Here is a 16,991-nt window from a genome sequence, read left to right as displayed (position 1 = left end):
GCTTATTTTCTTGTTTACCATCAGTCTGCACGCAAGAAAAAAAGACAGTGGTGAGAAGGAGAAGTTAGGGGGTAGAGGCAGAAATTTTCAACAAATTTACAGTGCTGGTAAGACAAAGACTACACCACCATGGATTAGTAAGGATAGTGACCAACCAGATACAGGTTACATCACTTTCATGCCTTATGGCTACCCAAACTGACAAAAGAACGTTAGAAAGCCTGTAACTTTTCCCCCTGCTAGGTTATAAGTACAAGTATTTCTGTTCATTCAGGATGATATACTTAACTATGTTACCTACTTTGAGAACCACTGCAAATATTAAAAAAAACAAGCTAGCTTTAAATCACCTTCCTAATTTTGTGATAAAGCCAATAGTTGTTATTTGGGTATACAGCAAGGAATGAGTTAAGAGAGGCAATTTGAGATTAGAATTTGGGTGTAAAAAATATACTAACTTCTTGATAAAATCATAAGAGTAACATCTTACCACATGGGTTATTTCAGCCCTAACACAATACCTGCTTACCCTATGGCCATATGGACAGCTTTCTTAATATGACTGAATAACAAGTCTGTGGTGGACAGGGGGGGATTTTTTGTTTTAACAAGCAAGCACTTCACTGTGAACTAAAAAGGAGGGAAACGCAGGAGGAGAGCTGTGTTGTTCACTAACAGCACTGATGAACTAGAGGCATTTCTGTACTTTTATTCCTTCAGCTCAAAAACAGGAATTAGAACCCATTTATTCTGTGAATTCATATCATACCCTCTAAAAGACTTAACATCAAGAGTCACTACTGTTTTATTAAAAAAAGTCCCACTTGAGAACTTCTATAGAGAAACTATATTGGCAAATGTGATTCAATTACCTCATAAATAAGAGATGGTTTACACAAAATGCCCATCTTACAGCAGATATATTGAGATATTAGTTAAAAACAGATTTGTCCACTAAGTTATCTTGTGCATACACATCAAATAATGAAGTTGGCAAATGTGGCTGGAAAAACTGTTGCACAAGAAAGTCCTTCAGTGTTTCTTTGTGAAGCTGGCTTTCACATAATTTTTCACATGAAGTTTTTTTTATTACATTCTACTATTTTGACAGAACTTGGAAATCACAGATGTTTAACACCTAATAAAATCAGTACTAAAACTTGTTACAAATTTGTTCCTTCAGTTTCTCCACAAAAGCAAATTTTACAACTGTTACTCTTCACATATATAGTTTATTAAATATGCGAACCTGAACATATCTAGCATATAAATGGGAAAAATTATTGAAACCATTTGTGTATCTGGTAGTTATTTCTTCCTATCTTAGAGTATAATGATAAAAAAATCACTTCTATTTTATATTCATTCAAATTTGCATTTAATTTCTATTTACATTCATTCAATCTAAAATCAAATACTTTAATACAGTAAACACAAGATGAAAAGCAGAAAAGGTGTTAACCCTCAAAGCACTCCTAATAAGGCAGCTGAAGAATTTATTTACTCTGGTAGATGCAAAGCCAACTTAGGGTAGGGAAAAAAAAGTTTTAAAAGAGCAAACACAGATGAACCCTTCTTTCAAATGTTACTTCAGATAATCCACTGAGATAATACTTGTGCTGTAGTGGTAAATAAAGAATCACACACGAAGAATTTTGTATCAGTCAGCCACAGACCACAGGTCATGGTGGGACAAATACTTATGATTATTTTGTCCAGCTTGCTAGCGTCTACTCCTATGGAAAAAAGGTAGATGTTTGGACATTGATGTTTATATCTGAGGAATTAACCATTTTCAGAGCCTCAAAATCCATTCTTCATAAATTCAACATTTCTCATGAGAACAATCTTAGATCTAGCCCTTATAAGCTAGGAACCACATTGACTGAATAACCGAAATAGTTAGGTCCTATTTTAAATATAAAATCCAAGGCTTGGATGCAGTTTATTTATAATCATATATTTCTTAAAGAATGTTGAATTTATGGAGTACCATACATGCATTCTTCCCCCCACCCATTACCTTCTATCTCAAAAAATAGTATGGAAAAATTCTTGAAGGATTCAAATTAGTTAAGACCATAAAGGAGAAAAAGAAATAACATAATTTGCCTAAAAATGTGGTTCAAGTTCAATAATTAATACTTTACATTGTTAATCACAGCTGGTTTATAAATCCCAGTTTATTCTATAATGCTACAAACCTTATAAAATCAAAATTAGTAAACTTCAGTTCTCAGTGATTATATTTTAATTAAAAAACAGCATGTATAAAATAAAAAAATATCCTGTAAATAGCTGATTTTAAAGAAAATAAGTGATGAAAGAAAAACACTTAAATCTCTTTTTATACACTTACCTGGAATAATAACCCTTTCAGAAACTCAAGACTAGTATTATTGACATATATTTTAAACTATGCTTGGGTTTTTTACAAATAAATATATAAGGTAAGCCATATTGCATAGGTGTGTGCTTTCTGTCTGTGACACTAAAGTGGCACTTGACAAGTTTTCACAGTCATAGTAGGGATATCCATTTATGAAACAATTTCTCAATAAACTTGCCACAGTATAGAAAATTAATTTCACTTAATGTTTAAAGTTTGAAAAACTGTTATTTGTATGGATGGTCGGTATGAAGTTAATGCTTTTTATGCAGGAGGTTACAGTGTTTGCCACTACTGCTGGCAGTACTAATTATGAAAATGGTTTAACTGTGGGGTGGTTATAGCCAGGCAACACAACGCAAATGTTACTAGCAAATAGGACTGAGGAGGAATATTTTGGTGTAAAACTTTAACTGGAATTTGGTCAGGCAGTCAACACAATATTAATAGTTAGTAAACATATTTGAAACTATCAGAGTAGACAAGTCATTTACAGTCTGAAATGAAGCCTGTATCTATCACCATAGCTTTTTGCGTTGTTTTTTTTTTAGCCATCATAAAGACCTGCACTTTTAAGTACAATTTCTGCCCTTATCATTATTGTAGCTTCTAATTTACTAGTTACAGTTATAAAGTTCAGTAGACTGCTGCAATAGGGAAGAGGGGGTCTAGAGGGAGGGATTTTTTTTTTTTAAACTTTCTGTCCAAAGATGAGCTATTATCAATTGTTTATTGCCACAACTGAAAAGGTGTATTTCCAATCATTTTTCATGATTCTCTTTTTGCTTAATGTCATAGGATTTCACCTTATCTCACTTGAATTGCTGTTTAAGCAAAGCTTGTCTCTTTTCTGGCTGAATTCAACATGCATAAATAATTTTATGGCTTGGATCCTATGGCTCAAAAAGGTCTGGAGAACATAGCAAGCAGCATCTATTTAAAAAAATTGTAGGGTTGCAAAATATTACAAATTGACTTTGCGCACTCAGACTGAAGACATTATAAAAGACAAACAAAAGGAGGTGATAAGACTCAACTGCAACTGCATGATCATCTATTATACCAGTATGCACTGAAATACATTTTTATAAAGCTCTGCAGATATTAAACCCTTTCACCATCTACAGTCACGGAAATGCTCTTAAGGCAGGAAGTATTTAAGAAAGGTAAAGTTACCTTTATTTTTATTCTTTGTATCTGTGAATCACTTATGTAGACTTTGTTACAACTGCAAAAACATAGTGTTTTGTTAACATGTTTCCTAAATTAAGCCACTAAGTTTTATTCACTGTGGAAGACATTCATCAAAAGGCCATCAAATATTTTTATAAGCAAAAAATGTAGCCCCAATATAGGAGAAAAAAATCTTTTTTCCTTTTAAAACCATTGAGGAAGAAATATAAGGAAGGTAGACAGCAAAATCAGTAAAAAGTAAAACTTAAAACCTTACCAAATTGCTGTAAAGACATTAGACACAAGAGAGTGGACCATGGCAACACCCTCTTCCCCTGGATTTCCCTCCTCTCCCCCTCTCTGCCGCCCCACGCTACGCATTTTATCCTGACTCGCTTCTGTCCTTCAGCCACGGGCTGAACATGTTTGGCGTCTTGAACTAAATACTGGTATAAAGTGGCGGTGTTTTTCCAGTGCAATGCAGGCCCAGGATAAGGATGAAATGAAGGACATACAGCTTATGCCCATTCCAAGGCTTCCAGTTAAGCTTAGCACAGAACAGCACTGCAAACAGAAATGATTAAGTAGATTCTTTTCTTTTTCTCCTAGTATTACAGACAGGTATTGCAGCTGGGTTACTGAAAATAAACCCCAAGTCCACCCCAATCCCTCAAACGAGCCACAGCTGTGGTTAACAATGATTCATTTGCATTTTTATTTCACCAAGAGAAGAAACAGAAGTTGTCTGGCTTTCTTCACACCAACCAATAATTTCGCATTTTTAAAGTTTGGGATGTTTCTCATAATGAGCTGAATCAAAAATCTATTTGAAAAATATATATTTATATAAAAAAAAGATTCAGGTTGTTTGCACGTAAAACATCAATTGATAAGTTTTTTTTCATCTTTGATTCCATGTTGCTGGAAAGTTTAACCAAGCTTGCATGCTAATTTGTCCTTAGTTGCAAGTATTATAGGCAAATTCATACTTTGCCTAATGGAAGGATAACCCTTCTTCGACATGATCAGGACTCAACAGTGATTCAGAAGCAACATCCTACCCTTAATACTGTCAGTTTCGAGCCATCAACATGAAAATCCTTGATAGGTTGAGACGATGTTGCTAGGAATCAATTAATTGATGTGCCTAAGAGTTCCGCCATTTTCACTTAAGTTTTTTTGCACCATTGATTGATTTTTTAAAATCCATGTTTAATTTTCCTCTGTCCAAAGTGTTCTATGTCATGACACTGACTCTTCGAGACTGTCATTTGAGTCTTCTTGTTTCACCCTGCAGGATGCTCACACATCCCCTCCCCACCTTTTTTGCCTTCAATTCATTAAAAGCATTGTTCTGTCATAGATTCATACGCAGGTGCTCTGGTCGTTTGGAGATCATGGGAAAAGCTTGCTTTTTGTACGGTCCGGAGTTTGGCTGTCGTATTGGAAGCGGTGCTGAAGCCTCCCCGCTCATTGTCACGTCCATCTGCTCTATCCCACTTGTCTCCATGGGGTATTCCACAGGCGTCTGCGGATTTGCCGTGCTGGCTGAAGCACCTCTTCCCCAGAAATCCCCAGGAGAAAATTTGACTGGGCTTTAAGACAAGGAAGAGCTATCATTTGTCTCAAGTACTATCTCAACAAGAAACATTTCCCTTACATTTAAAGCACGTGGGGTAATGTGATTTTTTTTCAATTAATTTCCTTTTTGTATGGATTGGCACAGAGGCAGAAGTTGAGCCATCTCGCCCCTAGACTAACTGTTACTTTCCTAACTAGTCTCTTAACCTTCACACTTGCCCTCATAAAACCATCAGTGATACTTAAAAAAAAAGATTTCATTTTACTCTCCCACTTAAAACAGCTTCTCATCGCATTTAAAATGTTTCTCCAAACCTTTGCCATTTTCTTCCTCACTCACCACACTTTAGGAATGTTGACCTCCCTTTCATGGCCAAGAAGGCAGCCAAGTTTGTCCTCCTTGAGGACTTCCGCATGCACTTTCTCTGCCTGTAACACCCCCGTGCCTCTCTGTTCTGTATGGCTAGCTCCTTCATGAATAGGAGCCCCCATGTTGCTTCTTCAGGATGAGGACAATTCCTGTCATAATCGTGTCCCTAGCACACAGCACAACCCCTGGTGCATAATAAATGTTGAATGAATGGTTAAAGAGGACACTTTCCAGTGCAGCAGCTTACTTTCAGGAGGGAAGGTAAACTATATAGCATTTTCTCATTGATTAGTCACAAACGGATGACTTGCAATATAAGAAGGTAGAGATGCTGTGCTTACGCCAACCAAACAGGATGACAGATTTTCCATTTATGTAACTTGGCATAAATTTCTTAAACAATGTGCTTTCTTCTAGATTAAAAAATAATAACAAAGTCTGAATACCTGACAGGTGTTCGTGGGCTGCCAATAAATCTTCGAGGGGATCGGATTTTTGGTTCAAAGGAAAACTTTTCTTTCACGCTTTCAAGTACAGATGGAGCCACATATGTAAAACCCTGAAAGATAGTAACAGTGGACTACAGAATGTCGGGAAAATGTTTTGCTCGGTCTCTGACACACTAAGATAATGTACACCTAAAATCACCAATGTGATTACTCTCCAACCTCTTCAATCTCATTTCACACCCATTACCTTCCTTCTAGCCATTTCGAAAGAGGCATAGACCCCAAGACAGCAGAATTCTATTGAACCACAAAGGCCAGCAAACAAAATTTCACTGTATTAAAGAAGTAGAACAAAACAGGAAAAATACAGGCTCTACATTAAGATGTTAAACACAAAGATATATGCAGAGAAATTCTACTGTTTCTAGCCACATACCTATAAGCAACTAACATTCTCATCCCCCAAACAGCTTCTCATTATTAGGCCAAAATAAAAACAGAATTCTCTAACTTGGTAATATGGTCTTTCTGGTTTTATGCTAATGATTGAATAGATTTGGATTTTCCTGACAAATAAAGGCCAACATTGTGAAAACTATTAACTGTACACAGGCAATAATGCAGTTTGGTAACCTTAGTTCTTTCTTGGACCTGGCTATTAGGTTACCAGCTATCATTTATCTTGCTGTTAATGTTCATCCCTTTAACAGTTAATCCTATACCTATCTTCCTTTTTATTATCCTTGTGACCTACAAGTAAGCACTTGACTTACTATAAAAAGACTCAATAAGGCTTTGGGTGAAATCCTGAAGAGTGAGGTGCAATTCTATAGAGCACATGCTTTGTGACAGCTACATGTGGACCACCAAGGCCATTTCCACATATGTTCTAGTGGGCTGAAGCTTACTACCAAGAGGACCAGACTCTGCCTTAATCATCTTTGAATATCCTTTAATTCTATTATGATTTAAACTACTGGAGGGTGGGTGGGAGGGAGGCTCAATAGAGAGGGTATATATATATACACACACATACACCACTTACGCTGATTTGCACACACACACACACCACTTACGCTGATTTGCACACACACACACACCACTTACGCTGATTTGCACACACACACACACCACCACCACTTATGCTGATTTGCACTGTATGGCAGAAACCAAGACAGTATTGTAAGGCAGTTATCCTATGGAATCTAGAAAAACAGTACAGATGAACCTATTTGTAGGGAAGGAATGGAGACTCAGAGGTAGAGGATGGACTGAGCATACAGTGGGGGAAGGAGAAGGTAGGGTGAACTGGGAAAGCAGCCGACACATACACACTATCGTGTGTAAAACAGAGAGCTAGTGGGAAGCTGCTGTCTAACACAGGGAGCCCAGACTGGCCCTCTGTGACGACACAGAGGGGCGGGATGGGAGAGGGAGCGGAAGCAAAGAGAGAGGGGATTATATATATAATTATGGCTGATTTGCCTTGTTGTATGGCAGAAACCAACACAATATTGTAAAGCAATTATCTTTCAATAAAAAAAATACTAACTGAACTGCAGTTACTACAGTCACAATCCCCAGAGAAGTGGGCTGTTACTATTTTAAATTAATTTTAAAAGAGATCTTTGTGTACAGAATTCTGGCTACCACCTAAAAATGAATTGTTCTTGTGTTCATTAGTTGTCCAATTTAAATAATTAAGAGGAGCTCAACAAATTGGAATGAAAGCTTAGCTCCTTAACGTCTGCCACCACAACTTTGGATTTCTTTGTAGCAAGGTAACATGTTTCTAGACTTTTTAATGGGGGAAAAAATTGTCAAACTAGCTAAAACTCCGTGACACCCAACTGAAGAAAAGGTCTATATGTTGAATCAAAGGTATAAATTCCACATCAGTAGAAAATAAAACTCCACATCATGAGAGAAAAAAAAAGAAAGCAACAACAGCATGAAAATGAGTCATGCCTACTCCCCTAAGAGAGATTTTACTAAGGGGGACACAGTAATTTTGCAAATCATGTAGACATAACGCATTCATCCTCCTTAAGTAAATGCTATAAAATTATATTTTTCATTTATATTCTTATACTACTATATAATCATACATTTATAGAATTATTACTATTCAGTGTTGTTTACTCAAAAGCATGCTATACTATGGTGATTTAAGTGTTATTTTAGATTTGTGTGTTCCATGCTAACTTTAGAATTGACCCTCCGCCCCAAAAGATACCATACTGTGTTACATTGTGATTTGAGAACTAAGTTAATGACTGCTACCACTGCTGCTAAGTCGCTTCAGTCATGTCCGACTCTGTGTGACCCCATAGACGGCAGCCCACCAGGCTCCCCCGTCCCTGGGATTCTCCAGGCAAGAACACTGGAGTGGGTTGCCATTTCCTTCTCCAATGCATGAAAGTGAAAAGTGAAAGTGAAGTTGCTCAGTCATGTCTGACTCTTCGCGACCCCATGGACTGCAGCCTACCAGGCTCCTCCATCCATGGGATTTTCCAGGCAAGAATACTGGAGTGGGGTGCCATTGCCTTCTCCAAGTTAATGACAAATCCTGTGAACTCATAAACAAGGGAGAAACAATTTCCAAATGATTACTTTCCCCATATTCTATTCTCCCTAGAGATAGTCCAAAAAGAAATGCCAAAGGATAATGACAAATGACGAAGGAAACAAATGATGTATACTTATAGTAATAAAATAAGCACTAGGCAAATAATATGTAATGATGGTCATCAGATATAAATCTATTATTTCTGTTGATCAAAATCTAGAAGTTTTGGTTTTCTATCTGAGGAGACAAAGTATAAATCAATACAGATACTTCCTCCTTATGGTTAATTTGCTTACAATCACACATGAAGCAATGTATTTTGATGTCAAATATTTAAAATCAACAGGTTAAAAATCCCCTGAAGATAAAAATCTTTAGCTGTTTCAGGAATAAAATAGTTATTATGAGCCGCCCTTCTCCTACTGCTATGGCTGTGTGGCTTTCAGTTAAGGCGCTGAGCCAAACATTTTAAGTCAGTGGCCTATTCAAAAAATGAATAATGTACTCTGACTCTAATCACTAAAATGGAATACTGAGTTATGCAACATCAATTACTTATCAATAAGTCATAAGGGGATAACTTAAAAAAGCAACTCAGGTTATCTCGGAGAAGGCGATGGCACCCCACTCCAGTACTCTCGCCTGGAAAATCCTATGGACGGAGGAGCCTGGTAGGCTGCAGTCCATGGGGTCGCTAAGAGTCGGATACGACTGAGTGACTTCCCTTTCACTTTTCACTTTCATGCACTAGAGAAGGAAATGGCAACCCACTCCAGGGTTCTTGCCTGGAGAATCCCAGGGATGGGGGAGCCTGGTGGGCTGCCGTCTATGGGGTCGCACAGAGTCGGACAACTGAAGTGACTTAGCAGCAGCAGCAGGTTATCTACATTCTAATTTTCTTATTGAAAACGACCCATACCCATATTTAAATTTCCCATGGCTACACTGGAAAGTCGTTCACTTACCAGAAAGACCTGGTTGGCACTTTCACTGAGAGCTGAGTCATCTGGGCTGTCAACAGGTGTCTGACGTGTAAACTTGGAATCAAACTGACTCACATCCTCTTCTGATTGCTTTATTAAAAAAAAAAAAATTAGAAAATGGTGAACAGACTGTATTATACATAACAATCAATAGCATTACATGCATTAGAGAAGGTTCCAGATAAAGCTCTTTTCTCAGGGTTTGACTATAATAAAAGAGTAGAACAGCCTGAGCAGGCACAGATTGAAAAATATATACAACTAGAAAGTATCAAAGGTCAAATGACATCTTTAGTTATCATTTCTATTAAAACTCTGAGAATCAATCATCCCCTCTCATAAAGCTTCAGTGTGCCTAGCCCAGTGGCTAAATCCCTTTTTAGAGACAATCTGCACAACTGGCAAAGCTGTAAAACACTTGAATCAGAGTTTAAACACAAAGTACATTTATAACATGCTCTAGTTAAAAGATTCTTCTCATAGCTTGTTTCATTCCTTTAAATTTCTCTAGGAGCAAGAATAATATTCTGCTCTGCCTGATTGCATTTTCTTGTGAAGGAATATTATCACCTAAATCTGACTACCCGATCTGTTTCTTCTCTCTGGTGCCACATTAGACTCGTGGTTGTGTCAAAAGAACTCAGGAACCAGGACTTCCCTGGTGGTCCAGTGGTTAAGCCTCTGCGCTTTCACTGCCAGTGGCACAGATTCAACTCCTGGTTGGAGAAGTAAGATTCCATATGCTGCACAGAGTAGCAAAGCACACACAAAAAAAGAACTTGGGAACCAACAGGATGGAAAAGATGTCTAAAGATGAAAAAAGCTGAACATCAGTAAAAATAACTGCAATGAATTAAAACTCAAATATGTTAAACAGCATGAATCCATAATTGTAGTAAAAAAATCACATAATTCATTGGTCAGTTTTGGAAGGTGCTAGGGAACTAATTCATTATTTCAGGAACTGGGAAAGAAAACATTTATCCTGCCTTTTCTATATAAACTGTGCCTCAGGTAACCAAACAACTGATGTAAGAGTATCTTTTCACAGGACAATTCCACCTAATAAAGAATGAATAACGATTATTAGAGTAGGACAATTCTGCAAACCCTTAACAAAATCTTGGAACTAACTAGGCTGTAGATTCTCAGCCTTAGCACTGTTGACATTTTGGACCTGATGACTCTCGTTGCGGGAGGCTGTGCGGTGCGTTATAGGATGTTCAATAGCATCTCTGGCCTCTACTCATAAGTACCAGCAGCACCCCTCCCTAAGTTGTGACAGCTTGTCTCTGACATTGCCAAATCAACCCTGGCTGAGAACCACTGATACCGGCAGTGATTAAAGACCACTAACATCACTGAAAGAAATGTTTAAGTACACATTATATCTTCTGATCAAAATATATAGCGCCAAAAATTTAATCTGAATCAGATCTATTAGTACTATTCGTTTTCAAAATATGAGGAACAGGTGAACATGGCTGAGGACATGCCATGGAGTTAAAATCAGCAAAATCAAAATATAAGGAACTGCACAGGACACATGGTAAAGTTTCTTTAGTAAGTCCTCAAAAGAGGAACTGAGAGCGGATATCAGGTCTGTCTAGGCAAGGCTATGGTTTCTCCAGTGGTCACGTATGGATGTGAGAGTGGGACCATAAAGAAAGCTGAGCACCGAAGAACTGATGCTTCTGAACTGTGGTGTTAGAGAAGACTCTTGAGAGTCCCTTGGACTGCAAGGAGATCCAACTGGTCCATCCTAAAGGAAATCAGTCCTGAATATTCATTGGAAGGACTGCTGAAGCTGAAATTCCTGGCTACCTGATGCGAAGAACTGTCTCACTGGAAAAGACCCTCATGCTGGGCAAGATTGAAGGCAGAAGGAAAAGACAGGATGAGATGGTTGGATGGCATCACTGACTCGATGGACATGAGTTTGAGCAAGCTCTAGGAGTTGGTGATGGGACAGGGAAGCCTGACGTGCTACAGTCCGTGGGGACACAAAGAGTCGGACACGACTGGGACTAAACTGAACTGATCTATGGATCAGTTAAGAAACTGATCAGTTTCTTAAGACTTAAGAAACACAGTCAACCTATACAGGTCTTGACTGAATCCTTATTGAATCAAAACAACAGAGAAAAAAAAGAAACAACTAGGGAAATTGTTAGCTTTTTAGTTATGATGATAGCATGGTGGTTATGTTTATGTTTAAACAAGATGACTTGATAATTTTTGAAGCTGGGCAGTTGGTACATAAGGGTTCTACCCTGACGGTCATGTTCAAATTTTAAATTTTAAAATATGTTGAAATTTTAAAGCAAGCAACCCCTGTGCTCCTAGGACCAAATAACCATCATCGTTATCCTATTACTTTTCCTCCACTTCAAGAAACAGAAAAAGAAACTATCTTTTCTCAAATTCTTGAGGTGGGAAAAACAAAGAACTAATACACTAACTCATTCACTTATAAACATATTGTTATGGTTTGAATGGTGTCCCTCCAACATTCACATGATGAAGTTCTAACCCCAGGACCTCAGAAGGTAACCTTGTTTGGAATGAAGGCCTTTACAGATGTAACTAGTTAAGATAAGGTCATTCTGGAGTAGGGAGGGATCCTAATTCAATGACTGGTGTTCTTACAAAAAAGAGAGAATTTGGATGCAGATCTGAACACAAGGAGAATGCCACATGAACATGAAGGAAAAGATAGGATGATGTGCCTACAAGCCAAGAAATGCCAAGGATCGCCAGCAAATCACCAAAGGCTAGCAGATAAGCATGAAACAGTCTCTCACAACCTGTAGCAAGAGCCAACCCTGACAATATCTTGATCTTGAACTTCTAGCCTCCAGAACTGCAACACAGTAAATTTCTGTTTAAGCCACCTAGTTTATGATACTTTGCTATATGAAAGCAGATTCAGAATGGGATGAGTTAAGCAAAACAAAAACAAAGCAAGAAAACTAGAAGTCCCAATTACTTAAGCTATTTAATTATCTTAAGCAACCAACTTAAAACCAGTTAATATAGCCATCAATTGCTGCTGTAGTTCCTTAAAAGACTGCGCAGAATACAGATTGTGAAGAGAAGAGAGGATAGGCCAAAGGTTTTTGTATCATTAATAAATATTTCTAACTGGTCTGAGATTCTCTTATTCTAAAAAAGTACCAGGTCTCTCAAATTACATGCTTTCATGAATACACACCAAAAGAGGTTTGAAGGGGGGCTCCACCTTCCGAGCCAGCAGTTCTTCCCAGTTAATATGTCTGAAGAATGGATGAGCCTGGGAAAAAATGAAAAAAAAAAAGCAGGGAGAAAGATTAAGGGGAACAGACTTTACTGGATTGACAAATTAACAGACTATTTGAAGTTACCAATCACAAAATAAGATATATTTCTAAGCAACTACATATAACCTTCACAAATATATAAAATTGGCATTATCTTCCCCTCAAATCACCAAACATGCCAGTCCCTACTTGAACTTCTCCAGCATCCCCAGGACCAGCTCCAAGACGAGAAGCAGCATTTCTTTTCAGCAGCTTTTAGGAAGGAAAAGAAAAACACTGATGAACTTAATCAAATTGATTACTTTTTCTTTATAGAATTTGCAGGTCTATTTTGCCTTAAGAACATATGCTTTATTAATTACTTCCAAGTATTGTCTGGGAATAAAAAGAAAAGAAAGTCTTTAAAAAAACACATTTGTACTTTGGAGGCAAAAACTGTTAAGCTTTTTTGTCAACATCTGTGTATGATTCTATATTCAAAATGTATATTCAGTTCTATCTATTTAAATCCTAGTAGTTGAGACTCATGCGTTGAGTGCTGATTTTAGAATCCTACCTTTTTAAGCAGATCTCTGGCTTCTTGCGTGAGGTAGGGAGGCAAATTGAGTTTACATTTGAGGATTTTGTCAATTGTTTTCTTTCTATTCTCCCCAGTGAACGGGGGCTAAGAATAGAAGAGAGTAAGAAAAATTAGCATAGAAAGATTATAAAATTTTAAATAACAGAATTATCCATTTCCTGAATTAGTAACACAGAGATCAGAAATGTATACTGTGATGTGGGATGGCTGATCGCTAAAGAGCTGTAGTTTTTAAGCAATGGCACAGAGAAAAAGCAATGTCCTGGAAGGAACTGGTTTTCCACCATTAGCCTGGTGTAATAATGGGTGAGCCTTTTGATTTTATGCTTCACTTTGTCCATCTATAAAATAAGGGCAATACTTGTTTTGCCTCTGATTCATAGGACCACAGGCCATGACCTAAATCATCTAAATGAAAATACTTCTAAAAGTACAAAGGCCCATAATACCACTAATAAAGCATTGCTAGTGTTAGATTTTTAAAAATAACTTCATTGAAAAATAAATAATTTCATTGGTAGCATTTTCCAAAAATCGGCAACATCTCTTCCTGTAATGACTCTGTAACTACTCAGCACGGTCCGTAATACATGCAGCTTTTAACTGTGCACCTACTGCTCCAGTCAGCATGTCATACATTAATGCTCCCAAACTCCACCAATCCACAGCACGATTGTGGCCACTTCTCATCAAGATCTCAGGGGCCCTACAAAGAGAAAAATAATACACCTAAACAGTCCACTAGTTGCATATCATCTGAATTTAAATTTCTACAAGATACAGAATCAAACAGTGCAGCAGAAAATTTAGCACACTTATTACTTAAACCAGGTAAAACTTAGCTATTACCCCCAAACCAGTAATATTTCTTTCAACATGCAGCTCACATGTATTCTATTGTTCCACAAAAGGTGTGTGTGACTGTTCCGTCATGAATAGATTCTTTGCATAGTCCAAAATCTGTTAGTTTGACGTGACCTAGAAGGAAAGAATAAAGATGGTTATGTTGAGAATTCTAAGTACGTGCAGTGTTTAAATGTTTTCATACAAGATAACAGTCTATCCTTTCATTTCAATTTTTCTGCCTTAAATTTATTTTTTGAGATCAAGAACTAGCAATGTTCCATCCAAAAATAAGGATGCTAATTTGTGAAGGATAAGGCAAAATTACCTTTGCCAGTGATATAATCTATCTTGTGGGAAAATAAATATGAGAAAAAGATAAAACAGCTTGTCTAAGGCTCCAGCTTTACTTTATATCAAAAATCCTTTACCATCCTGAGCAAGTAAGTCCTGGGAAAACTTGATGAAGTATGGATTAAGTATACAGACCCTAAAAAAAAATCTTCTGCATGTTTTGAACAAAGGTGTGACACTGCACTTGAAATATATTGCTTTTATCACCATGAGCTGTGACCTAACAGTTCTTAAAACAGTCCTAGTCACTATAACAAGTTAGCTTATTCTGCCAATGCACTTTGGAAGAGAAGAAAGAAATGAAATTGCTACATAGCATGGAACCATCATTTCTGATCCAGAAAGTAAAAAACTCACCACCTTATACAAAGAACACTTCAGTTCAAGTTTAGTCCTACTGACCTGTCATTAGCTATCCAGTGGTTCAGCAACCCCAGGGACCCTACTATTCCCAGTTTACTTCAAGAAGAGGCAATGGACTATTAACTCATGTAAATGTGTACTTTACTCTGACACAGAAGAAGAAATATGACATTTTCACCAAACTACCTGATACACTTAGGTTATGGATCAAAGAAGCTAAACTAATCAAATTCCTATTATCCCTTGTCTTAGAATTCAGAATCTAAATCTGAGGCAATGAGGATAGAACTGGGAGAAAGGAAGATACATAGATATCCATGACAAACGTGGTTAAATACAGCATTTCTTAAAAAAAAAAAGAAGGGGGGGGGGAAGAAAAGAAAAAAAAACCCACATTTTGAAATATTTATTCTGGCATCGGTTGTCCATAAGCCATTTTCTGTACGAGAGTTAACTACCTCTTGCGTCCTCTGATAGACACCTAAGGATCAGCAGCTGCCACTAGCCCCCAGATACCCAGACTGACGGGCTGCTCCTCTGGGATGTGAGTAAACTGCCAAGTCTCCCCAGCCCAGGTTACTCTCACATAAGCTGAACTGTCTGTAGCAACATGCAGTTACAATCAAGGTTCACTCTGCTGTACCCACAGCTGTATAGAATATAGTTTGTCTGATTCCTACATTTGTTACAAACTAACAGCAAGAATAAACTGATGCCTACTAAACATTTTATTTCCAAAGTATAATCAAATGGTTTGGTTCAGTTCTAATCTCCTTCTCTTTTATATAGCATTAATAAAATTTATCATAAAAACATTGTTTCTAATATTTCTGTATTTTCATCATTAAAGAAAACTCTATAAAGTTAAGATTCACTTTCCAACTTAAGAAACAAACCAAAATTAGTATTTGGACTGGCTTTTGGCTCACCACACTTTATGTAAGGATTTCAAAAGAATGACAAAGCTATAAAGAGTAAAGGTTAAACTAGAAAAGGGAGTTGAGTGGCCAGTTATCCTCAACTCTTTTCAATCTCATTAACCGTAAGTACAAGCACCATGATGCTATAAATTCTAACGGAGGAACATATAGTAACAGACACATGAATATGGGGCTTTGAAAATGACCATGAACCTGTGTGGGAAGATTTTAAGATGCTTATTTACTATAGAACTGTTTACAGTATATCTCCACCTTGGTGATTAAGCATGATATTCTCCGGCTTCAGGTCTCTGTAGATGATCCCCTTTTGATGTAAATGCCCCAAAGCCATGGAGATTTCTGCCAAGTAAAAGCTGGAAACAAAAGTGATTTAATAAAATTAAAAAGAATAATCCACTCAAAGCAGTTTATGTTTGGAGCAAAATTCCTTGAAAGAAATAGACATGCACCAAAGACCAAATTAGTGGGGGTGGGTATGGGTAAAAGAGATGGCACAGGCTGCTGCCAAAATGCATGGATACATTTATGTTTCACTTGTTTAGTGAAACTATTAAGTGTTTTATTTCATCAATAAAACATCTTGCTAAAACTGCAAAGAAGTCCAGATTATGCCAAACTGTCACTGGTCATGTTTTCTTCTGTCTATGTGGGAACTGGGCCAATAGTCATTCAGATCAAAGCAAATTTCTCCCACCCACCCCCAATTTTTAAATTCCATAGGAAATAGGAACTTCATTATTCTCTGAGATCAAACCTTAGTTTCAAAAATACCTTATAACCTGACCCTTAAAAGCCCACTCATCCCTTACTTAATACAGCTGCATATTTATATACAGCTCATGCCCACAGTATCTGCCCTCCCTCTTGCCAGCCAGCCCACAACTGTAAATTGTGTGACACTCAAATTTATCTACCTCAAAAGAATAAAGGGCTGAGTCAACCCTGTCTGGATTCGAAAAGCACAAGGCACTGCAATACTGGCTGCATAACAATGTTGCAATCCTGCAGATTACTCCAGGATGGAGAGGGTGTGTCCTAGAGAACTGAGGCAGTTTCACAGTCAGCAGGACCACAAACACAGCCTCCAACACGGCTCA

General features: G+C 37.4%; 1 protein-coding gene across 1 annotated transcript in view; it reads right to left on the bottom strand.

Annotated features, from left to right (window-relative positions):
- Positions 1 to 4,288: 4,288 nt before the first annotated feature.
- Positions 4,289 to 16,991, bottom strand: part of RPS6KB1 (ribosomal protein S6 kinase B1) — a 37,161-nt gene continuing 24,458 nt past the window's right edge. Inside the window, exons 7-15 of the mRNA XM_052657389.1 lie at positions 16,147 to 16,247; positions 14,281 to 14,371; positions 14,009 to 14,099; positions 13,370 to 13,477; positions 13,003 to 13,065; positions 12,729 to 12,806; positions 9,497 to 9,604; positions 5,960 to 6,072; positions 4,289 to 5,157 (exon numbers count right to left, since the gene is read on the bottom strand). Of these exons, the coding sequence (XP_052513349.1) occupies positions 4,920 to 5,157; positions 5,960 to 6,072; positions 9,497 to 9,604; positions 12,729 to 12,806; positions 13,003 to 13,065; positions 13,370 to 13,477; positions 14,009 to 14,099; positions 14,281 to 14,371; positions 16,147 to 16,247 (991 nt within the window). The 3' untranslated portion in view covers positions 4,289 to 4,919. The remainder of the gene's footprint in view (positions 5,158 to 5,959; positions 6,073 to 9,496; positions 9,605 to 12,728; positions 12,807 to 13,002; positions 13,066 to 13,369; positions 13,478 to 14,008; positions 14,100 to 14,280; positions 14,372 to 16,146; positions 16,248 to 16,991) is intronic.

Source organism: Budorcas taxicolor, chromosome 19, assembly GCF_023091745.1.
Source record: "Budorcas taxicolor isolate Tak-1 chromosome 19, Takin1.1, whole genome shotgun sequence".
Classification (NCBI taxonomy): Eukaryota; Metazoa; Chordata; class Mammalia; order Artiodactyla; family Bovidae; genus Budorcas; species Budorcas taxicolor.
This window is presented reverse-complemented; position numbering and strand designations above follow the sequence as displayed.